At 34.2% G+C, this 25,856-nt stretch overlaps 1 protein-coding gene across 1 annotated transcript in view; it reads right to left on the bottom strand.

Annotated features, from left to right (window-relative positions):
* LOC117115975 (RAC-gamma serine/threonine-protein kinase-like) overlaps nt 1-22,700 on the bottom strand; it is a 41,695-nt gene extending 18,995 nt beyond the window's left edge. The window contains exons 1-5 of the mRNA XM_033259890.1: nt 22,563-22,700; nt 15,495-15,541; nt 14,382-14,451; nt 1,282-1,401; nt 885-996 (exon numbers count right to left, since the gene is read on the bottom strand). Of these exons, the coding sequence (XP_033115781.1) occupies nt 885-996; nt 1,282-1,401; nt 14,382-14,430 (281 nt within the window). The 5' untranslated portion in view covers nt 14,431-14,451; nt 15,495-15,541; nt 22,563-22,700. The remainder of the gene's footprint in view (nt 1-884; nt 997-1,281; nt 1,402-14,381; nt 14,452-15,494; nt 15,542-22,562) is intronic.
* Nucleotides 22,701-25,856: the final 3,156 nt, after the last annotated feature.

Genomic DNA, 25,856 nt, shown 5'->3' with positions numbered 1-25,856 from the left:
ATTTATTGATTTTAATTGTATTTATCGATGTATATTATTCATAAGATTAACAATCTTAAATTTATTACAAGTGAATGATGGGAAATATTGCAATCCAAAACAGCAAGACAGCTGGAAGCAACTAGTCAAATAATTAAGCCACTACTAGGTCAGTTGTGTTTGCTCCTCAGTTGTCTTGGTAACAACATCTTCATTGGATCTAATGCTTAAGTGCTTGAAACAGCTAAATTTATTGACACATGTTTTGAAAATGGAGAGAGAAAACAAGAGATAGGATAAGATTACTTGTAGCAATGCTGATACTGATGATGATTTTGATGATGACAAGATGATTAACATATTGGTGATGATACTGCTACTGTAGCCTTTCAACTTTGTATAAACAATATTATGGGATGTTCCTGCGAGAAACATCTTGTGGGCCAGCAGACTAGACGAACAGGGAGTCTTGGAGGGAGGAGCGTGAACCAAGCTGTGCCGTTGGCACTCTAGCTTGAATCAGCCCAAATATTCAGTTTAATTGTTGTACGACTTGGTCTTTGTTTAATGTGTACACCACTATTTTCTTCGTTACAACTGAACCTGTTTCACATCAAACTTGCAGTGTCACCAGTACCTAAATATGATACTGATATGATGAAGCCAGGCACTCGCTATGCCGAATATTATTAGAAAATGGCGGTGAAAATGATGGTCAAACAAAATGATGATAATCATAATAATCAATACTGATAAATTAATAGTGGTGGTGATGATGGTGGAGATGACAAATAAAGCCGTAGTGCTGACCAAGAAAACTTATGAAATGCAATCCCCTCCCCTACTTCTAAAAAACACCAAAATCTTAAACCTAAATTAGAGCCAGAAACAAAATGTTTACTCACCGTTCTTGTGCAGATTCTACATGAAACGTTCGTTCGATAATGGTCGTCCATTGCAGACAGCGCAGCAAAAACGTATTTGGTTTTGGTTTTTCTGTTTTTAATATTTGACATTCTGGAATGGAAATTGATAATTACATAAAGTTTTATATATGGTCATGATGTGCCTATATATGACATCACATCACGACCATATTTAGGCATGTCACATGTTTTTGTCAAAGAAAATGTGATAGTCTGGACAGAGCTTTAACAGTTGCAAAATGCACCATGGTGAGCTCAGGATGTTGAAACTTTCCAGCACAAAAGCATTAATATTTTAAAAAGTGTGTCAAAACAAAATACAATAGTTTTAATGTACTAAGAAAGCCAAGGTGTGTTGAAGAACACATTCACTTACTTGCCACGGTAAAATTATTGAGTACTTCCGTAAACGCTGTCGGACGCTCTTTGTAACCAAGAAAGGAGCCATCAGCCTTTAGTTGAAAATATCTCATCCGCCAGTTTTTTATGTACTCACCTTTACGAAGAAAATATTTTTTTAAATATGATTATTTAGCACATATTTATAAGATTTTTATTGTTAAAAACAATCGGAAGCAATTAAAAATAATGTTCATTCACTATTGCTTTCTAAGAAAAATCTTTTCCAGGTAAACAAATTAATTGCAAGTACATCCTCCATAATACAGGAGTGTAATTCTAGTATCGGTAGTTATTTTTCATTATGAATTAATAGTGTATACTGTACAAGGTAAATTCATAAATTAATTTGCAAACTTAATGCCAAAGTTGAGTGCCTTTCATTTTTTTCATCAACATTTCATTTCCGCTTCCACCACAGGAACAATAATTAATTCTTTTTGCATTGTTTTTTCAGATTTCTTGTGCTGAATTTTGGTGTAGCATACTGTAGTGTTTGAGATTTTCAGTTGTGATGACAGTACAGTACCTAGATCTCCTACAGTATTCTTTACTTTTTCTATAGTTTATCACTATTTCCTTTCAAAAATGAAATCCTTTTAAATGTAGTAAAGATATACCGTATTTATTCGAATAAACATCCTGCTTTTAATAAGTTCTCACCTCCTCAAATAAACTCCCTTCTAGAGCCTCATTTAGAACAAACGCCTCCCTCGAATAAACGCCCTGAGGTAACATCATTCTCAACACATTCTATTAATGTTCTACTCCAGTTAAATTACATTTTTTCTAACCGGGTGGGGATCAATAAGTCTTTATAATCCCGCAATAACACATTTTGACTATAATTATGTGTTGTAGTTCCACATTTACAGTGAAAAGTGCCGTTTATTTTAGTATACCTACGTATCCATTATACACCCAAAAAATAAAATTCTCCCTCGAATAAATGCCCCTCAAAAACCCTGCTAAAAAATAAATGCCCTAGGGCATTTAAAAAAAATAAATACAATATATAAATGTCTTCTACTGTATTGTATAAAATTATATTTAATAGTTTTGAAAATACATGCTTCAAAGATTTTGGATAATTTTTTTTTACAATTATTCTTAATTTTCAATGTGTATTTACTCTTGTATCTTATATTTTGACAGATGAAGTACATTTTAGTATGCAAAACCTCAAGAAGGTTTAAGTTTAAAATAACCAAAGCTGTAACAATCCCTCCCACAAAAACCATTTAACAACGCCACCACTTATGAGATGGGCACTTGGTATGCGTAGCGACGTGTACAGAGTTATTATCTGTCGAGGTTGCCTTAAAGGGAGACGTGGTCCAGAGTATTATGAGGACTAAGATGATGTTGTGGTCTGATATTTCACTTTTTTGATGTCTAGCTAAAGGCAATCAGAGTAAGAAAAACAGGTACATTAATCACATTCTATTTCTCGCATTAAAAGCATTCAGCATATAAACTGCCAAACATCAGGTTTGATAAACAATATCAGCTCAGAGGCAAACCACTATCAAACATAGTCTGACCCAATTTAATCCTGACTCAGAAAAACAACTGGCTATCTTTAAGTACTAGTAGATAGGAATGTCTTAGCATAACAATCTCCTCCTCATCAACAGTTAGTCCTCAAATACTCTTTACATGCAGACATCTGTTTCACCTTTGACCTTTGTTTGTGTTATCCATTAATGCGAAAACATGTCATGTTGATTCATATTCTAATATATTAATATACTTGGTTTCAATTTACGATGTATTTTAATGATGTACAATAAGTAAATCCTATCCAATATTAGAAGTATATTATTCTAAAAACCATACCATTAGCTTGCCTAAACGAGCTGAAACAGATATTTCCTTTTCTCTTCTATATTGCATTCATAATTTCTTAGAAATGTTCTTTTGGAACTGTCTCAATATATTAATCATGTTTTAGTGGAATTTTATAACGATATGTTCATTTAAAAGCGTTCTAGTCTAAAAGAGAACAGCTGGTGAATTTTTTTTTTATTTTTTAAGGCATTAAACAGGATTGCTAAAGAGTTCCGAAAAGATAAAGATGAAACTGAATAGAATGTTGTGGTATTCTGTCCATGTTAAGTTTTGAAAAAAAAATTTTTTTAAATAAATAAATTGTTTTGTATATTTAATCTTTTTGAAAACTTTAATGAGTAAAAACAATTTCCTGCCCAGATTAAGGCAATTAAATAATGTTTTATTGTTTCTTCTTTTGCAAGACCTAATAATTTGGCTGGTGATCCATGTGTCCTAAGAGTTTTCAAACGAAATGTCTGTAAACGTAAACACCAACAGAATACCATCGAAAAAACGTATATAATCCTTTGAGCAATTCAATGATTTACTTAAATTCTTGAGAATTTTTCCTTAATTCATAACATTAACAGAAAATATTTTTAATTCTGAAGAACAGCAATGGTATAAAATATAACAGATGCTGCATAAAATTACACTACTGTACTAACATAATTTGCTAATAATAATAATTAATATAAGCTTACAAAAACAAATTATCAACAAATAACTTTAATAGCATCATCTAATTTAAATATCCCAATAATGAATTTTTGTATAATTATATTTTCTATAAATAATTTTTAATCAAATTTTTAAAGTGTTTTTTTAAGTATAAATAAATTTATTTTTGGAATTCAGTAATTGATCTTTGTAAAATTGAATCCCTCATTTAACCAATGGCCGCCAAGGATTCAATGTTGTGCTGCTCTTGTTTTTTAATGTTTTCAATAAAGATACCGAAATATCAAACAAAAATATTAAAAATAAAAAATAATGTATGACAGCATTCACATAGGAGTAATCAGTACTACATAAATATAAACTTTTAGCAGCATTTAAAAATGGAGAAAAATTTCTCACAGTATAGACAGTATTATTAGTTCTGAATGGTTGAATAGTCTTTTCCTACCCACATATACACACATTTAACCTCCCACACCAACCCCCACACACCACACCTCGCCTACTATACACATAAATTCCCACATACCCATGACACCTGATATAGAAAAAAACACCCAGACACAGCATGTTGACTATCAATTGTGTCACCTCTCATTGTATTTCTGTCAGTTAAATTATTTTGATCACTGAAAGACTGATGTCATGCATAGTGCAGACTTATCAAATGTGACTCAGGGGTCAGGGGGGCAACGAATTTGAGAATAGTCATGTACCTTCACAATACAAACATCCTAGATATAAAGTGGGGTACATAATCACCGCACTTGTGCATCAGGATAACATAGAGATTACCGAGACCCATATATCTTTAGGAGGCATTCAAAGCCCTCAGGAGTAAAAGGGAGATTCTACAAATACCACGTTTCCGTCTGCTGACTATTGTTTTTGAGACATGTCTTTGATCGCAGTGAAAAAAACATAGTGAGTAATTCTTGTACATCTACAATAGAGGAAGTCAGAAATTTCCAACTTGAAAACAAGCACTTAATGCAATAAAAAATAGGTCCTCAATAACAACGGTTAATTAGCAGCGAGAAATCGGCAGGAGTCGTATTTGCCGAGCCTTTACGTAGCTTGCGTGAATCACATCCTACAATATAATAGATGATAGACTGTGCACGGTCCATTACTGCTCTCTTGTATCAGTCGTCCATCTTAACAGATTTCAATGCTTAAACATCCTTATCAACATCAAATTAGAGGTATTAATATAAACCTGCTAATTCTCACTACATGAGCTATTTCCCTCCTGTCTGTTTACGATGTACAGTATATTGTTCAAAAGAATGTGTGTATATAGTTAGTATACATATTGTAACATAAAAAAAACCTATTACTGTAAGTAGCACTAATCTAATTTTCCTGTAACAAAAAACAATGAAAAAAAAAAAAAAATTATATTTGATCCCCATCTTCTCATTTCCTGATATCCTACGGTTGTAACCAACTATTCTCTTAAACCTCTCGTCTCATCATTCTCTCTAATTCACATCATGGAGGGAGAAAATATCTCCTTCTATGTTCACACAATCTCTCCTACTACTAAGCTGCCTATCTATATTTTTCTTCCTCAAACCATATGCCGTACCAAATGAATTTGAAAAGGATAAACATGTCGAAACATCCACACATTTGAATTGCATTCATCACATCTGACAACCCAGAACCTGATCCAATTTAAACAGAGGATTTCGAACACCAATCCTTTATCGGTTACTTACAGTAGTAATAGCTAGGCTAAGCCAGAGTGATACATTTATTCTTTATTACTGTATTGACAGAATAAACAAGAATCAAGATTTAATGCCGGTTGGTAAAAGCTTTCACTTACGCTGCGATATTCTATTAAATAGACTTTGTTTTTAGAATATATGAATCATAACATGGCTGTTTATTGAGAATAATTTGTCCCCAAATTAAGCTGATTGTAGTAATTGTGTAACAGGATGTTTTGCATTATCACACTTATTGTATGGGTTTTTAAAAAAAAACAACAAAAAAACAAAGAATAAAAACAATAACTGACTTCAAAGAACTTCATCTGGTTTTTCAATGTAGTGGATTTGTAAATTCTTTTGATAAACCAATTGATTATATAATTGCTATGTTTTAATTTACTTCCAGGAAAAATAATACTATGAGGATGCAAGAGAAATGATATGGGAAAAAAAAACAAAAAAAAAAAACAAAGATTAAAAATAATACCTGTACTTCAAAAAAATTCATCTGGTTCTTATTTCTTATTTTAGTGGATTTGTAAATTCTTTTGATAAACCAAATTATTATATACAGTATGTAAAAAAAAAAAAGTGTGTAGGGAAGGGAGGTTTTTTTTTTTTTTCTTTTCTTTTGGATACATCCCAAGTCTTCGAATGGTGGCTGACATTGTAAGGTCTTCCATTGTAGCGTTTGATCAGGTGGAATTTATACGAACAAACAATTGAAAGACAAAATAATTAAAAATAATAAAAATGGTTGGGTGATTTTTTTTGTTCGTAGGGAGGTGATGATCAACAACTTTTCTTTTTTACATGGCCTAATTGCAACGTTTTAATTATTATGAGGTAAAGAAAATGATGATGAAGATAATGATGGATTCATTATCTTTCCAAGATTTAAAGAACAAAAAGTAGAATTTAAGATACTAAATGCTAAAAAAAAAATCACTCAATACAATAGGAATAAATAAGATTATACAAAGGAACATTTTCATTTACAAGTTAAAAGTCAGCGACAATTGAGTAATTTATTAAGACGTAAAAGATAAAGATGAAATATAAGATTTAAGGAAGCAGAGGATTATGGAAATTTGTATTTAAACTGTATTATGATTTATTGATGTTGAATAATAGATGTCATTCTTTGACACACAGGGAGAAAAAAAAATGTACTGTACATTATTTCTAACATATTAATGCTATAATTTATTATCATTCTAAACTTCTGTTCATTTTACTTTTACATTGACTTTTCTTATATATTATGGACATATTTTTCCAATCTATCTTCCCAGCAGGTATGTGCGTCGACTACTGAATGAATGTTAATTTTGTATATTTTTTATAATAAAAGGCTGTCAAATCATGGAAGTTCTATTGCTTTAATAAATTCAAAATTATAATATTACTTATTAAAAAGATAATTTATTTAAAATCAGCTGTTTTAGTTTGTTCCTTTCCTGTTTGTATACCGCAAAACCTTGAATAGAAGCCCCAGGCTTTTTTTTTTTTTTTCGAGCCTTGGATGAGCCTCTTTTTCGAAATGGGATTTTTCTCAAGATTACATTTTGAGACTAAAAAGGGAAGGTAGGGTTCTATTCAAAATAAAAAGGGAGGGCTTTCTTTTTAAAATGAATGCTGTAAATTCTGGAATTGCTACTACTTTTCAACTATGGAATTCAAAATTCTGTTTAATAATCTTTAAAAAAAAAGATAACATCAGTTTCATGAATGTAAGTACTATCTCGAAAGAAGCCCATATCTTGATGAGAAGCCCATGGGCTTCTTATCGAGATTAAAACTGAAGAAAGGGGCTTCTTTTCAAGATGGGCTTCTTCTCGAGATTCAGCCCATGTGGCTTCTATTTAAGTATCTTAATTTATTTCATTATTTCCGGCATTAAAAATACAAAACATACAAAAAACATTTGAATAATTTCACAAGACAAAAAAGGCCGAGGAGAAACTAATGTACTATCACCGAAAATGATAGTGTGCACCACAAAACTACGAAAACCCCAAAAGGAGTGTGCCAATGATATACTGCCAAATTTGTTGGCATCTGACATACTAGACAAAAATATAAAATCTGTATATAGCACCCTCTATGTAAAAATCTCAAAATACTGTGCCCTCTATATATTATTTTTTTTAATTGTAGTAGAATTGAAGTGGAACTGCTACCGTTGACAGTCATCGGTCAGTATAGCTTCATTAAAAGAAATTTATATGGCCTGTATTTACTTTTAACATTTTAATCATAAATTCACTTCATATTTACGAATAATCGGCCTACAAATATAATCTTTTATAACATTATGATGCGTGAGACAATAAACGTAGGCGTGAGACGTAAAAAGTGGACGCATGATGCGTCAAAGTTGGCAGGTGTACAATGATGGGGTAATTCAAAGTGACCAATAATGATGATCACAACAATAATCGGAGATGCAATACAGACCATGTACACAGTGTATTTTCAAGTTTGGGAATTTCCCAACTTAGAATTGCAAAAAAAAAAAAATTATTAGAATAGGTAAAAAATGCTATGCTAAGAATTAAGCAATAACTTTCTATAGACACAAAGAGGTAAACATCAACCAATGGCAGCTTCAATGGGGATCCAGGGGGCACAGGACCACCATCGGAAAACCTTACGGTAGACACACGTATGCGGGTACTGAAAGTGGATGGATGGATTTATTTGTGTAAACACATCAAGGAGTACCCACGAAAGTCTGAAGTAAACTTATTTCCATTTGGGTCGTTCTGGTGGTGATTGGGCAGTACACCAGAAGACAATCCCCTACTCTTTTCCGAATAGTATAATGTGTTCTCTAACATGCACACAGGCCATAATGCACACGTGACCAACGGCTTAAACGTCTCACCCGAAAGATGGTGCGCTATCGTAACTTGCATTTCAGCCCTCCAGCTGAAACACAAGGAGAGCAGTGATGGAAATAGAACCGGGGACCAAGAAATCTCCACAGTTTAGCGCACGTGCAGTGGCTACCACGACTGAGCTAAGCTGCTCTCAATGTGCTTGGCAGTATAAAGAATAAATTCATTTCTTATACATGATGTTTCCAGGTTGTAAATACAATAAATAAATAAAAAATTACAGTGGTTCATACCTATACCTATTCAATTTTATTTTTAAATCTCAGAATTTTCTATCACTAAAATTTTTCCCTTCCCCTGAGACAAAGGCGACTTATACTGTAGTGTAAGAAGTAAAAGTACGTACATATAATTGAGTTTAAATCTAGGACCGACCAATCAGAACACACTATTTAGTAGTTATGTTAAGGATATGTATATACCACAACAAAAATCATAGCATATTTGCTAAAGAAAATAATTTTAAGAAAGACGTAGAATTTGGATCAACATTTATTAAAATTTAATCAAAATTCAAAGTTGATATTCAAATTACAACCACTCTATTTCGAGATAGCTCCACATAACAATTCATAATTACATAGTTATTTCAAATTAGTATACCATCATCCAATATGCTGTGAATTGATATGTACGTCCATGCCTGATCCATATTGGAATGCAGTGGACTGAACGCACATGTGTAACAGGCTAACTCGTGCAATAGCTAATTTGCAATGCAAAGCTCGCTTGTAAACAACCTGTTTGAATTATCAGTCTCTTTGATACCCGACACGTGCAACCACATCCTCCGGATTGGACATTAAGCTGTATTAAGTATTCTGTATCAATCCTTTATCTGTGGCATGTCGTGGTGAAATGGCTAAGCTTTCGCACAGGCCAGAGCTATACAACATGGAAGCTCAAAAAATTGCCTAAAAATCCAAATTAATTTTTCACTATATAGATCAACAGTTTAATGTCTTATTAACCATTTCCCAAAGTATTAGTCCTGAAAGTGGTCAACAAATCATTTATTTAACGTTATTTTGATAGTTAATTCTATTAAACAATGTATGCACAATTAACTTAGAAGGGCAATTACTAAAGATCATGTTCATCTTGACTCTAAGGTTGCCATACTTTCACTTTCCAATAACTTAGGCTTGAAATATCCAATTTCAATGAATGACCCCTAATTTTAAAGATGACATACACTCAGGTATCTGGAAAATACCAATAACGTGATTTTCAATTTTTGCTACAACTTAGTCATTTTGCCACAACCTAATAATAATTCAGATATGGAGGAAAAAGCAAAGGGTTATTTCAATTTGCAGGAAAGTAAATGATCACTGTTTTCCTTTCATTTTCATCCAACATTATTAAGAAACTTACACCTACAGAATACAAACACAACATTAATGTCAGGCTCTGGATTTGCAATGCAAAAAGCAATAAAATTCAGCGGATTTCAATCTTATTTCTTACTGTTCATGTTTAAAAAGCATTCCATTCTTCCATTCCTGACTGTTATTATATTATATTGGTGATCAAACTAGCAAATAAAGTCTAAAAATATAAGAATCTTTGTTACCATAGCAACTATCGTAGTAGGTTCTGTCATGATGTTAACCTTTTTATGGTGGCGAATGTAGTACATAAACCACCCAGGACAATAACCACCCGGACGAAAACCACCCCAAATGGAATATACCATTGTTAAAGTGGGGTGGGCAGTGACTCTGACTTGCTATTATATGCTTTTAATTCATTCAAATGTTTTGACAACATGGATATGTAATCATTGTAGATTTCATTAATCACTATGCTTTAAAATTTGCATTTTTTAAAATGATTTTAACACAATAAAAACACTGTCCACCCAACATGGTCCACCACACATTCACAATGGTATATTCCATTTTGGGTGGTTTTTGTCTGATTTCCTCCTCTTCCATGGTGACGCTGCTACGATGTCTTCCAATGACAACTGATCGGCTTCAACATTCCGATTTTCAGTGCCAATTAGAGAAGCCATTTTTCCAGGGTTACTATGGTTGTCCATCATATATGCACTACCCTACATAAGTTGTTTCAAAGCTAACAAAATACTGGGGTTTAATTTAGAGAAACTACAGACTTGCAAGGAATGGCAAAGCTAAAGTATGTTGCCCTCTGGGCTTAATATTAGTCAAATTTTATGTTTAAATTTGGAATACTACTGTTATTGAATTATATTTTTCTAGGTCAAACTTTTTTTTTTTTTGGAATGACTTTTTTTGAGCAGATAATTTTTAAGACTTTTCCCAATTTACTAGTACAGTAGAACCTCGATTTTACGTACGGTACGGGACCGGAGGGCGTACGTATTCGTAAAACAGACGTTGGGTTAAATTTGTGGTAACCTTTGACCTAATACGTACATAACACTCAATATATGTATGTATGAACGAACGATGTTACCTAGCTAGGCTAGACCTAGCCTCTAGGCCTACGAATAAAACCATGTGTTTAGTGTTTTTATTCATCACTTTACGATGTCATAATAAAGTGTTCAAATAAAACCATGTGTCTAGTGTATTAATTCATCACTTTATATCTTTTATTTAACTAAAACTTGAACATGAAAATATTGTAAGATTACCTATACGACAAAGGTATAACTTGGGAATTCCTCTTCATGCTTATTCTAAACAACAGAGCTGCGGCGTTGTCTGGACCTGTTAAGACAATCTAAACCCATGTGCATTGCTCTGGGTAAGACAACCAATTAGCGTTCGTGTACGAAACTATGCCTACTCAGCTTCGTGTAGAAAATTTGACCAGGCAAGTTTTTCCATGGTTTGCCACATGAAGCTAAGGAGGAAAGGAATTATTTTGAGCACCATCGGTAGTTGTTCATCCCACTCAGTTCACATGGTTTTAGATTATATAACAACCCGGTATTAGACTCAATCAACGTTGCTGTTTAATGAAAATACGTTGCATTATGGTTTGTTTATTGTTATAGTTGCTCTGAAAAGGGCCGTTTGTTTTGAATATTTTCGGGGTTTTTGATGACGTCATCATCCTTAAAGAGACCCGCCCAGTGGGCTGATCGGATCGATGATTCACAGCATGAAGATTCACATATGGCCAGAGACTCTCGCTGCAAAAAATAACTCAAGTGAGCGGTCTTCCTTGTGATGGGTGTGTTTGGTTGGATTGGTTGTTGTTGGGCAAAACTAACCTACGACATCAAGAAAGAAAGTTTAGGCAAAGGCTGGACTAGCTCGAGGTAAAGGCCAAAATCTAGGCACCTATGCCTACTATATAACTAAAATTTAATTAGGTACGTGTTCCCTTCCCTCTGATGATCGAGTAATGTCTGATTGATTTTTTCACCGGAATATTATAGGCCTAGTTTTGGATAGCCCATTGTGCGATGTCATGTTCGTTCTGTTCTTCATGCACACGGGAATCCCCATGTATAATCCCAACCCCTCTCCCCCCCCCAAAAAAAAAAAAAACCCGGCCTCATCAATTTTTTAAAAAAAAGAGTACAGCTAATGGAACAAGTAAGTAAGTAACCCCCCACCCCCCCCCCCCCCCCCCCAAAAAAAAAAAAACCCGGCCTCATCAATTTTTTAAAAAAAAGAGTAATAATCTAATAATATTTTCTATATGCCTTAAAGATAATAAACTTGGTTGGTTGATGATTCTGATTTATTTTCTTTGTGTAATTTACATTCTGTTGTATGCCGATATTAGTCATGATGTGCCTATACTGTATATGTTCATGATGTGACGTCATCATACCAATAATTAATTAGGCATGCTACAGGGCTTAAGTGTAAGTGTACCCGTAATTCAAAACTAGTGTATAAATCCAGAATTTGGTATCCGTATGTCTGCGGGTCTTATGTTTCTCATATCGATTTCTAGAATATTTATGTACAAGTAATTTACTAAACCATACAACAGTAACATTACAACCTGAAATGTTATTCCTATATTATATTTGGAATGTTAATGATTTTAGTTTTCTTGCATTATTATTATCATGTCATATGTTTATACTGTGTAAATCTAATTTAAATAAAGTAATACTCCATATAAATAAAACATATTAATTTCCTACAAAATACAAAATCAATGTTAATGCATCAGTAGTAAAATCTAATAATACTGAACTATGTATAAACCTAAAGAATTACATCTGTCACTTCAATTCTTTCAAGTAAATGCCTCAGAAAAATTAACAGAATGTGCATTGTATATTGATGGCTTGTGTTAAGAATCTAGTGGTACTGAACCTGTCGGTGTCTTTTAAAAGAAAACATTCTATCTATTTATAAGTATATATTCTATGATATAGTATGTAGGGTAAAGGTTTAAATATAATTAGAGTGTTGTTTTTACAAGATACTCAACTGTTAAAAAAAAAAAAATTAAAAAACAGATCTGTGTACTTAACCTAGTTTTACAAACCTTCTCCCAGATCATAACACTGTGATACTCCGCTTTATATTAATGATGAATGGGCAGTTTTTTCTTGAGTTATCAAAACAGTAAATTTGGGTTCAATTACAGTTCATACAATTGAGTTCTTACCAAACACATTCATTACTTTGAGATCCCATTCCAAAATAGCTGTATATCAAACTAGATTCAGTTTGACTCGGTTAGAGCCCAATCATACTTAAGAGTTACTTTGGCCCAGGGTCAGCATTTTTTTAGTGTGAACAATCAATAAATGAGCCGACCTAAATTTAGTCCGATTTTTGAGTCGGCTCAGGTCCTGCAATGCAGGACCTGGGAAGGCCTTCGGCCGACCTAACTTCATATCTAAACGTAAGCCAAACCTGAGTAGCCCAAGTTCGCTCTGATTTGCACCGAGTAAAGCTGAGCTGCATTAAATATGGGACTTGGTTATTATGTATAATTATCGTCACCATAATCATGAAGCAAAATGCTACGCTTAAAAAATTGAAAAAGTATAACGACATTAATTAGGTTCATGTTTCGCACGAATTCCATGTGTTTATGCTAGGTTGGGATTTACTGTTCCACCATCATGTAATGCGATCGCCTCGAACTTACTGTCGTGCAATTCATCGACCCGGCCCAAAGGAAAAGCGCGAAGTTTCCTAAGCTGGCCCTGGGCCGACTTAAAATAACAACTGTGAACGGAAAATTTGTTTGAGTTGGCCCTGAGTCGCCCGTATTTAAGGCGGCCATGGGCCGACCCTAGGCCAGCCTAATAAGTGTGATTGGGCTCTTGGAGTGTTGGAAAGTATCTTATCTAGATCCAGATTCACATTTATTAATTTCTTTTCAACAAGTATACTCACGGTTTAGACCAAAAAATGCATCTTTTTTGGACATTCACAAAACAAAACACTCTCAAAATCCTGTATATATGCAATGAGGCATAAGTCCAAATTATGTGACTCTGGTATGTGTTATGGCTATGTTCAAGCGAGACATTTTTATTCTTTGTTTCGCATACTTCTTTTTTTAAAGATTATCAGAGGAGGGTGGAATAAAAATAAAAATTTGTTTTCTTATTCAGCAAATAGTTTTGCCAAAATCATCCAGACGGAGGAAAAAATAAAAATAAAATTTTATTGATGATGTAAAATAGAATAGAAAATGCTTCAAATTTATATAATTAGGAAGAAATATACATATCTTACCTTTGGAGATTTCAAGGCAGTGGAGGGCGTAATAAAAATACGGAAAAACTTATATTTTTTTATGAAATTTCTACTTTTTCGTGGCGGCGGGTGCGCTAATTGGCTAAAAATAAGATTTTATTTTTATTTGAAATCATCAATATTTGCAGTCGGTGGGTTTGCTAAACAAGGTATAAAAAAAGTCTCGCCTTATGAAGAAAAATAAGAAAAAGGATAAATTGTATTTTCTTTTGAAAATTTTTCTATTGTTTTACCTTCTGATATTTTGAGAGAACTCACCTCGTTTCTGAAGCCAGCCTTCCTTAATGATTAAATCCACGGCAGTCATTTTTCACTGGTGTTGTAAACACTTGTTAAACAAGATCATCAAATAAAAAGAAAACAAAATTACAAATACTATTCAAAACAGCAGGAGAAATGCCTCAGACAAAAAGGTGAAATATAGGTCGCAGATTTGATATGATAATCAAGGTTTAGAAACTGGTAAGCCTAGCCTAGCTATTGGTGAGCCCAGCTATTGGTAAGCCCAGTCTCACTCTGAACCAGCCTATTATTAGGCCAAGGTAAAATTCTTCTCAGTGGCGAGTTTGACAAGATAAATTAACTCATTAAACTAGCTTGTAAATACAGCTTGTACATAAATAAGTCAATTCCTGTTTGTCATTCTGTAAGTATAAATGCTTTAGAGATTTTGTTTTATGAACCAAGGTTTTAGCATGAAAACTGTCAGTGACTAAATAGTCATCCGGAATTCGATGAGTTATTTTTCAAAAACAAGGAAGAATTCAATTGCAGAGAATTTGCAAATGTGTGTGCCAATTTAATTTTCAGTATATCACAACCAGTCAATCTCAAACTCTAGCACTTTCTCATTCACTGTCAATTTTATTTGTGTTTATATTCTAATAATATATATTTTTGCAAAACATTTAATTTTAATAAGTAACATACTTTGATAATTAAAGTACTAAAAATGGTATTAAAACCAGGCTCTGGAGGGAAAAATGTTTTTTTATATGTTGTATAATTGATATTTTTTTCCTCACAAGCCTAGCTTTAATTAAAAACAGGTTATAATTATTTCAAGATATTCAAATTTAATACTAAAAAAACAGAGAATATATAATAATCAATACAATATAACATTTTTATATACATTTATCAATAGTTAATAATATATTACTGAATTGTTGAAATTAATACAATTTTTAAAGCAATTAAATATAATAATTATATTTACTGTAACTATTTCTCATATCCACCTAGATAATAATCTTATCTTGCAACACAAAGCCAAGTATCAGTAAGTTTCACAAAACAGATTCAGTATCACATACTAATTGTTAATTACTATATAACAATTAGATAATTACTTTTAATTAATATAATTACCTATTAGATAATGATTGTCCTGGTACAGCCAAAGTCTTCAACAAATTCTGAAAATATTAAAATAATTAAAATTTATAATTTAAATCAATTTTATTTTTAATTTCTCTATAAATTCTGAAAATATTAGAATAATTAACATTTATAATTTAAATCGATTTTATTTTCACTTTCTCTATAAATTCTGAAAACATTAAAATAATTAACATTTACAAAATTTATTTCAACTTTCTATCTTTCTTTCTGTATACTCCTCATACTCAACAGTATTTATGTGCACTGTGTTAAGAAGAACAATCCTATGTTGATCTGGGTGTCCATAGGTAAATAAAAACTTACCAGAACATGCCTTTGATATTAAAGCTAAGTATGCTGATTACAGAAATATACTGTAATTCCTGTACTGGAAGAGGGCAGCTTTCAACTAGGTTTTAGAAGGTGGGATGTGAGACAATCAGTATATTTTTATTTTGAGGATTTTAAAAGCTACAGTTGAGTAAGTCTGCAACCACACCATTGTATCTTGTGATACTAGTCTATAAAGTACAGTACCTGGACACAAGTCATCCATAACACCACAATTACCAATGTCGTAGTCATCTGGGGTCATGGAACTTAATACCCTATTCAGACTAGCATCGCATTGCGACACTCAATCGCAATTCACAATCGTGTGTGGAAGCTCACCAATAAGTCAATAAGTAATTGATATCGCAATTGTTACCTGTTGCGATTGGGTGCTACAATTCGCAATGAATTCCACGGGCATTGATTTGCTGAGGTCAGTGAACATAGGTCTAGCCCGGTGGCGGACTATCTTATCTACTACCAGTAGTGGATCCAGGAATCAGAAACAGAGGGGGCCTAGGGAACTACTTTCCCAGGTGGGGGTCTAGACTACCTCAGGCCCACCATGGTTGGAGGTGAGGCAAGAAAATTTATGATTGAGGCACCTCTAGATGGCTGGAAATAGCACTCTCATACCTAATTTTGAATATAATTTTGAAAAATTTAGGGGGACCCGGGCCGGCTGGGCACCTCTTGAATCCGCCACTGACCGCAACAAGGGCGTAGGCTGGTTTTTGCCTGGGAGAGGGATGCAAAGATTGTGAATGCAAATTTTTTGTGAATGCAGAATTAAAACCCTGATAACTGGTAATTTGTATTTTTTAACAATAGAACTAATTTGCTGCCATTGGGAGAGGGGGAGGTGTATCGAAAACCCCTCACCTCCAGCCCACTGTACACCCACAAGTGGTACTAGTCATTAAACAATAATCACTGTTTTTCATAGTTGCTCTGACCAATGGGACATTGTAATTCTGATAAAACCTCCAAGGACAGTCTGAACTCGCAGGACGAAATGTTTATCTTTTTCTTCACACCAGGAGACTGGTATCTCGTAGGATGTTTTGACAATAGACTTCACAGCCCCAAAAATAGCTACATTACCACAAAATATTATGTGACTATGTCCAGCACGACCCTCTGTGTCAATCAGAACCATCCGAAATAGTATTATTGTGACAATGAAGCATTAATAATACTGTAATAGAGTACTCAGTTACGTTTTGTGTGTGTCTGAAACAAAAGCAGGTCTGTTCTCGCAATATTACTTAAATGTACTCATGTGTCTCGCATACAGAATGAAGTAGGTAAAAGTAGGGAACTCTTAAAAATTACATCCGATGAAAATATTTACAGACAAATGGTTAGGCAATCACATTAGGATTAATGAATTTAATTTTACCAGACATTTTATAAATTGTCAACTGTACAATATATATCCCCCCTCCCCCACCCACCTGGACCCACTATCGTCTGATGCCAAAACAAGGTTGGTTTAGTTCCCCAGTTGAACATGTTGGACTCTTCGTCGGCACATTTCTGGTGCCACTACTGAATTGGCTATATAATATCTTATTGTGATAGCATCACTTACAGGATGAATTTAAATTATTTTTCTCTAAGGAGTGGTGGCTTAGTGGTTTACAAGTTCACTTCCCTAGTACACTCTTCAGATAGCCTGACATAAAATAATTTATACTATTAGTAACTACCCTACAGAACTCTCATACAAATACACCTTGCTGTTAGGTGAACGATACAATTTAAGTCGGTTGGCATTTGATTGTTAAAATACAGAACTTGTAATACTCAACAATTGAAAGGTTCTAATAAAAGAAAAGTATAATAGGAAGTGCAATCTAATGGAATTTGTTTTGTTATATAAACTTATTTATACAGTACACACTAGCCATATAGACATTCTTTCGCTAGATTTTTGTGTAGCTCAATAAGATTGTATCAAAAGTGCACTGAACTGTATTTATTGTAAATTACGTTCAGTTAAGCCAGACACTCATTGTGCCAGATGGTCGTCGGCCAACGCGATTCTGTCAAAAATGCAACGCCCTGACACGCACGCAACGGATAATTTTTTTATGACGCTCCATTCAGAATACCATTAGCAATCAGCAGTGCGTTGCATCGTCTCTCACGGGGAGCATAGTTGGATTCGTCGGTTGACGGTCGGATGACCATCGTACGAGTCAGTGAATGTCTGGCTTTAATGGAAGTCCCATATTCATTACTGTACATAGTGGGAAAATCTGTTAGCCCATTGTAGTAAGCCTCAGCACTGTATGGTAGGTAGGGTGACCAGTTCCTTTCAATGCCACATTTTTAACCTAGTATATTTCAACCCCAGGTACCAATTTATACTCCCGAGTAGAGAGAGACAAACATACAGTACGTGACGTGCCTTGTCCGAAGACACAAGCAAAATGACAGCATAGGTTCAAACCCCTAACCTCAAGGTTGAGATCATTATATAATGCAACTGAAATTATGATATATTTATTATTTAACATTTTTAACTGATAATTAGTAAATTTAGATTAATTGATTGAGACAGCAATTATGAAAATAATATTTAAAGATTTTTTTTTTAAACATATGATAAATTACAAAGGGTACTTTGGATAACTATATCCCACAAAAAATTTTTTGGAAAAATTTATTTTGTTGAAAATATGACAGAATTAATTATGTAATGTCCGTGACACATAATTTACATTTTTCTTAATAAATGTTAATTAAATTCTGAGGTGGCCATCAAAAATTTTAAAATTATATATTTTCATATAATTTAATGTATAGACTTTCTGAATAGACCAAATTTAATGTACAAAAGTGAATATGAAATTTTTCATATTGCGTCGCAAATACTGTGAAATGCCCCATTACTATGTAACAAGGGATGCTTGTAGTATCTTGAGAATCTCACACAATGTTTTCACATGAACTCTGGAAAATCCTAGCCAGGAGGCATAAACTTTGTTACATATTTGGAAAATTTTGTAATGTGTGAAAAAGGTCTTAATTGCATTATCTGCACCAATGGTTGTTGTGTGACGATCGACAACTTGTGAAATGAAAGTGTTTTACCAGTACCAAGACCTATTTAATTGTTTAAAATATGGCTTGATATTGGTCAATTACGAACCTTCCTATTTCTAACTCTCAATTTTACAACTTCATTTGCGGCGATGTCATCAAATACGAACGATATTTTAACTACAAAAGCAATTTAAATTGTATTTAAAAATATAAAATATTACATCATCAAGAATATGTTTATAAACAAATAAATTGACATGAAACTTCCTTTAACGCAAGATCAATCGTTTTCAGCCGAGATACTCCATTTTGAGCTGTGTATCTACATACAATACCTGTACTGTACTGTACAGCTCCGTTTCTTCACAGAGGGGGTTGAACCACCACTGAAACTAGTGTCAGGGGCGGATTGGGAGGGGGGGGCGGCCCGGCACCGGCCCCCACTTTTGAGAGGTAAAAAAAAAGAAAAAAGAAAAAAAGAAAAAAAAAGAAAAAACGATAGCCTAGAACGCCTCAAATATTATTTTTGGGCGTCTAAAACACAGAATGCCCCCGGACCTACTTCAGTGTTGTCTCAATCGGCCCAAATGTCGCCACCCTCCCCCAGGGCCCCCCACTCCTTTTGGGCATCTCTGGATCCGCCCCTGAGTGTGGTAAACTAATTCGCGAGAAGAATAATAACACTCATTTTTGCTATTAATGGTCATGTTTTCTTTTGGAAATCAATTAAAATGAATACTTCACAGCCAGTAGGCCTACAGTTAATTTTGGCTTTTATACAGTTAGTATTTTTTTACAGAAAAACTAAGTAAAATCTGAGTCATATTTTGAGACAAATATTTGCTCCCTTGGCAAATCTTAGGCCCACCTAGTCTTACATACTATGTAGCATAGCCCTAGGCCTACTCTCAGCACTGTGATGAGGCTATTAAAATGTGTATATAATTGGGAGATGTGTAGTACTGTTTCACTATACAGGGATCCCAAGTCTCTAAAGGCCACTGATATTGTGCTGTAATGATGATTTTTAAGTAAACTTCAGGATTGAGTAAAAACAGGGTGAAGAGAGGAATAAAGAGTTTGAAAACACACCATAATACTAAGTAACACAACCTTACTACATTTAAAATGCATCACATAGTTACATAATAAAACCATAATATTATTGTTTTTGTAAGCACTGCCCTCTATCAGAGCTTACAAAAACAGATCAGAAATCCACTGTCTGCCATTTTGTCCTTTTTGTGTTCAGACAACTAAATAGTAATCTGGCTTTTAATTTGAATACTTGATAACATAACATTACTGCACCTTAAAGCACATTAAGTTGCATTCAATTTATAATACATTTTAATTGGCAATTTTAGGTTGCTATGGAGATAATGTCGTTGAAAGATACCTAGGTGATGATGCAAGGTCAATTGGTGAATTGGAAATTGCCCAAGATGAGTACATTCAGTCATTTTATTGAGCATTAAAGTTGCTAAGATGAGACTGTCTTTTTATACCTTACTTAGTGAACCTGCCCGCCACCCACCAATAATGATGATTTTAAATAAAACTAAAATTTTATTTTCGGCAAATTGACCATCCCATTACTACACTGTTTTATTAAACAATGAAATTTTATTTTTATTTTCTCCTCCGTCATTTGCTAAATAAGAAAACAAAATTTTATATTTATTTATTTTCCGTCCTCCGACGAAAATAAGTTCGCAAAACAAGGTATAAAAAATTCTTGCCCAACCCATCAATTTTGAGCCTATTTATATTTGCAATTTCCATCTAAAGCCCCTCTCCCACTAGGGGTTTTTTCAGCATACGAGTTACAAGACAACTCGGCAAAAACTCGTAGGACAATTCAGAAAGCTCGGAGAGGACTCTTACCTACTCGTAGCAGCTCTGAACTCGTGGCGCTAATTTTGAACATGTTCAAAATTATTGCCACGAGTAGATAACTCGTAGTAAACTCGAAGAACTCGCAGGTAGCTCATAGAATACTCAGGGTACTCCTACCTAGCTCGTACACTACTCTGGATACTTGTCGGCAGTTTTGTCATCTAGGAGTTTGATGCGAGCACCCCGAAACGAGTACGAGTAAGTACGAGCGCACTGAGTTGGCTTGTACCTAACTCGTATCTAATTCGGTACAAACTTGTTACGCTCTTAATAATCTCGTAGTTAACTCGGTGCTCTGCTGGGCATAATTCGTACATAACTCGTAACCAACTCCATAAATTTGTACCTCACTCGTAGCTAACACGTAATAAGCTCGTATAGGCCCTTCCCAAAGATCACAAGTTTTAACTCGTAGAAATCGTACGACTCTTAGGTGAAATAAACCTAGGTGGGAGAGCAGCTTAAGGAATGTTTTTTGACCTTCTTCAAAAAATTAAAATGTTTTCTCATTTAGTGAAATAAAGGCCAAAATACAGACAGAGGGAAATATCAAAATACAATGTTATTGATGAACAAAAAATGCTAGTGTATGGGCTGAAAAAGAAAGAGTGTCCTATGTCTAATGGGACTCCCTACTTTACTGCCCGCATCTTGTACTCACATAGTACATGCCGGACTACCGCGGTTGAGTAATCATCGTAATGTCGCTCGACCAAGGACACAGATAGGCATTCGGCTAGACTTCTAGGTTTGACCGACCTCATCGAGACCGGAACCTGTCAAGGCAGGGGCAGGTCCTATGTCTCACGCCCGAACGGCCGTTCCGTGGCAAAACAACGGAACTTTAAATTTTCACTTTTGGAGAAAAATAGAGTTAAAATTTGCATGTTTGTAACTTCGCAATAAATTGTCGTAGCATTTTGAAATTTTGCAGGATTGTATATCTATAGACATTGTGATTAAATTAAAAATCTTAATTACAACCATTTGTTTATTGCAAAGTTATTAGCGATAATTACAGATATGTTGTTTTGCCACGGAAACATGTCAAGCTCAGTATTGTTGCAAGTGCGACATATTTTTTTGGAATTTATCACGTTTGGGACAATCATATGCATTCCCTAGCCTGTTCATACATCGCTGTTCTAAGATTATTGATATAAAAACACCAATAACCATTTGATTTTGCCTTGCCAAACTCCACAAAGGCATAATAACATTGAGTCGTACTATTATAACTAAAGCTGTATTATAAAACTTTAGTTGCATACGTCACAGATCTCCAACAAAGCTTTGTGTGTTGGGAATGAAGGTTTTTATTTACCTCTACCTTCTCTTCTCTTGACCCATCATGTCTTGATGATGAGGCACTGGGCCTAGGCCTACTACTAGGCCTAGGCTAGTAAAAGTATTAATGAGACCGCCTGAATGAATGTAGGAATTTAGCCTAGTACAACACTCAAGTGATAAACATCAACACAAACATAAATATTCATACTGAACGAAAATATAAAACAGCATTGCGATAGAAAGATAATTAGTAATTCCTTAATTGTAGAGTTTGAAAAAAAATCTTTTGGTTTAGTTATAGGCCTAGTCAGAAAGAGAGAATGGGCATTCTGGTTGCTTAGTGCCACAGATAGAGCAGGCATTCTCTGCACGAACGAGTGAAACGCATCCATCTCATAGTAGTAATACACGTTCAATTCTGTTTACAGCACAATTCTAAGCCTATTCAAATATCCTAAAAGAGTAAATCATAATACTTGCCCTTTTAAGAAGAACATACGTCTTCTTGATTTAAAGACAGCTAGGTAACCATACGATAGTCCCAAAATATTATACAGGCCTATTTACCTGTCCAGCATTGGGAGGATATCTAAACCGAGGGCACTTCCTCCTTTGCTATCCCAGTGTACAAGTCATAGTGACGTCATATCATGGACAGGCCAAGGTCATCAACATACCGCCCTCTTTTTCTACATACCTTGTTAAGTGGCTAGTACGTCAACAAAATGTATCGCCGATGTGTGATTTGAAGTGCCAATGGCATAAGCGAAATATTACACACCTGAATGCAACTGAAAAACAATTAATATTAACCTTGTTATCAATAGCATATTTCTAATTGATTATAAATAACTTGCAATGTAGCACAAGCGAAGAAACATGTCAGTTTGATAACAACAACAGATAATTTGTTAATGATGCTGTTTATTACCGTACTATATCGTCATCATTATCATTTAAATTTTATATTTTCATAAATGGCAAATATATATAATTATAGGCCTAAATATATATATAGGCCTATATATTGTATTGTATTCTTTGTATTCTATGCTGTGACACCTTCGAGAGAACAACGTGACAGTGGCACGTGTAGGCCTACATTTGGTTCCGTTTCAACTCTCTTTGATTTTGCTCTTTGTAATTCTGATGTTTACATTTTTGTATAAATTTTAACCCGAAATAAATTTGAAATTGAAAATCGTTGTCATCATTTTCATCATCATCATCATTTTCATCATCATCATCATCATCATCATCATCAACAACAATAACAACATCAGCATCAAAAAGAAATGGAATCTACAGTAAAGCTAAAAATTTATTCTAAATGATAGTTAAGATACCTTTATTATTATCCATAATAATTATTAATAATACATTTTCATCTACTAATAAGGATGGATTGGTACAAACGACCTTATGAAAAATATATCGCATTCCCCGATTTTACGCTTATAAGCGTCGATATAGTGCTCCCTCACGTTATTAAACAAGGTAATGACAGCAAAGATACAGTAATATTATAAACCACGAATAGAAGTACCGGGCTTAATCTCGAGAAGCCGGAAAAGAAGCCCCCCACCAATCTTCAGTTTGCAAAAGTAATCTCGAAAAGAAGTCCATGGGCTTCTAATAAGATAACATGAGCTTCTTTCGAGAAGGTATGGCTATACTCATCCAGACAGACTGACGTTATCTTTGGTGATCATGATAGCGTGTCGGTATTAATAGTATTGTATTATACTCAACTCCAACATGGTTAGAAAAAAAAATTAAACATAATTTTGAATTCCTTAGTTGAAAAATGATATATCGCCGTCGAGCACTTAGGCATTCAATATACATCGAAGAGTGCGCTATCTTTAGTATTTAGGTTTGCTAATGAACATAGATATGTTATAAAAAGGGCATGCAATCCCCTAACACCAATAAGGTTGGACTTAGAGACGAGGAGTTGCGTACAGTGGAGTATAAAAAATAGAATCCCAGTAACCCCAAAAATCACGCTCAAGTTGTTAAAAATCACCACACCTTATTTTGCAAGCTAGCGCCCCTCCCCCATTACCTATCCCCACCTCACCTTCGCGACCCCCATCAGCCCCCGCCCCCACTTCCAGTTTGAAAACTCTTTGCGGACGAGAAGAGTAACATTTTCAAAGCCTCCACGTTACCCCACATATTTTTAAGGGGAATTGGTATTCCAACTTTCCGACCGCAGTGTAATTTGCCTGAATTGAAAATTGAATGATAACACGTCCCAGAAGAGCGTTCTGCATTCAACACAATCTTACCTTGTAAATTGCAACTTAAGTTGAAAAATCTTGGTATCGACGGGTCTCTTTGTGACTGGATATCAGAATTTGCTAGGGAGACCCCAAGTAGTTAAAATAGGTTAATTAATTTCTAATACTGTACAATAATAATACGGATACGTGGCTCGCCAATTCTTTACTCTCTTTACACACATGACTTTAGTCTCCTTCTCAGAATGCCTTATCGTTAAATTCGCTGATGATACTACCGTGACTGGCCTTATTCAGAACAATGATAAGCATTAGTTATCGCGCACAAGTTGGAACAACTAGGCTAATTGAGTGGTGTAATTATAACAATCTTAAACTAAATGTTGCAAAAACTAAAGAAATAATTGTTGACTTTCGGAAAAAACAAGATATAAAAGAACCACTAATCATCCAGAATTCTACTTTTGAAATAGTCAATTCCTTCAAATTTTTGGGTACATCACAAATGATTTCAAATGAGGGAAAACGTTCATCAGTGTGTGAAAAAGGCACAGCAGCGACTTTATTTTCTACGTAGATTGAGGTCCTTCGGGAGTAGTACCCCCGCGAGCGATGAGTCAATTCTATATAAGTCAGTGATAGAGAGCGCTCTAACGCTTTTTGTCACGGGGAGAAGGAGAAGGAGGACCTAAATAGGACCTTCCAGTGTGACCACTCACAATTTTTTATATACCCAATGTCTGGGTCGAAATTACCCAAGATTCAGCAAAAATTGCCCAAAATTACCCAAGCTTCCTGAAAATGCATTAAAATTTGAAAAATACGTGTTTTTCGCATGTATAGTTTCCCTTTTAGTTCAATTTATAAACCAATTTTTTATTGTAATTGTTTGTGTTAATTATTAAAATTAATATTCATGAGGTGATAATACAGATAGAAAAATAGGCCCTCAGTCGGCCAGTGTTATCAGTAGATCAGTGAAGTTTTATTATGTAATGCATTAATTAGGCAAGATCAATGGCAACACAAATCACAAATAAACAATTCTGAACCCATGTTTATAGCAATTAACAGTCAATTAACAATGTTATGTGCATTTCGTTGAGTTTTGCTTACTTGAATCGACTGAAATATACTTCGTTACTTCTTAATTCTTCCTCTATGACAAAAATATTTAATTTTCTTAGTAAAAATAAAATACCCAAGGATTTGAATGGAATACCCAAGAACCCAAGACCAAGTCAAAATACCCAAGATCTTGGGTAAATACCCAAGCAGTGCTCACGCTGGGACCTTCTAAACACGAACAAAATACTCTTCACCCATATGTCAAAGTTCATAGGTCAAAGGTTCAAAATGTTACTAATGGCAAACGATTAAACCGAATTCAATTAAATTTGATCATTAAGAACCAGTGACACCCCCTACACCCGTCTGGCATCAGTGGTTACATAGGGGTTTATCGGGGGTCAATTTTTTAAAATAGCCCAATTGAGCTCGAATTTACCAGGAATGATCCTTAGGACCT

This window comes from Anneissia japonica, unplaced genomic scaffold (assembly GCF_011630105.1).
Source record: "Anneissia japonica isolate Jap-2015-1 unplaced genomic scaffold, ASM1163010v1 scaffold287743_len2803612_cov181, whole genome shotgun sequence".
Classification (NCBI taxonomy): Eukaryota; Metazoa; Echinodermata; class Crinoidea; order Comatulida; family Comatulidae; genus Anneissia; species Anneissia japonica.
This window is presented reverse-complemented; position numbering and strand designations above follow the sequence as displayed.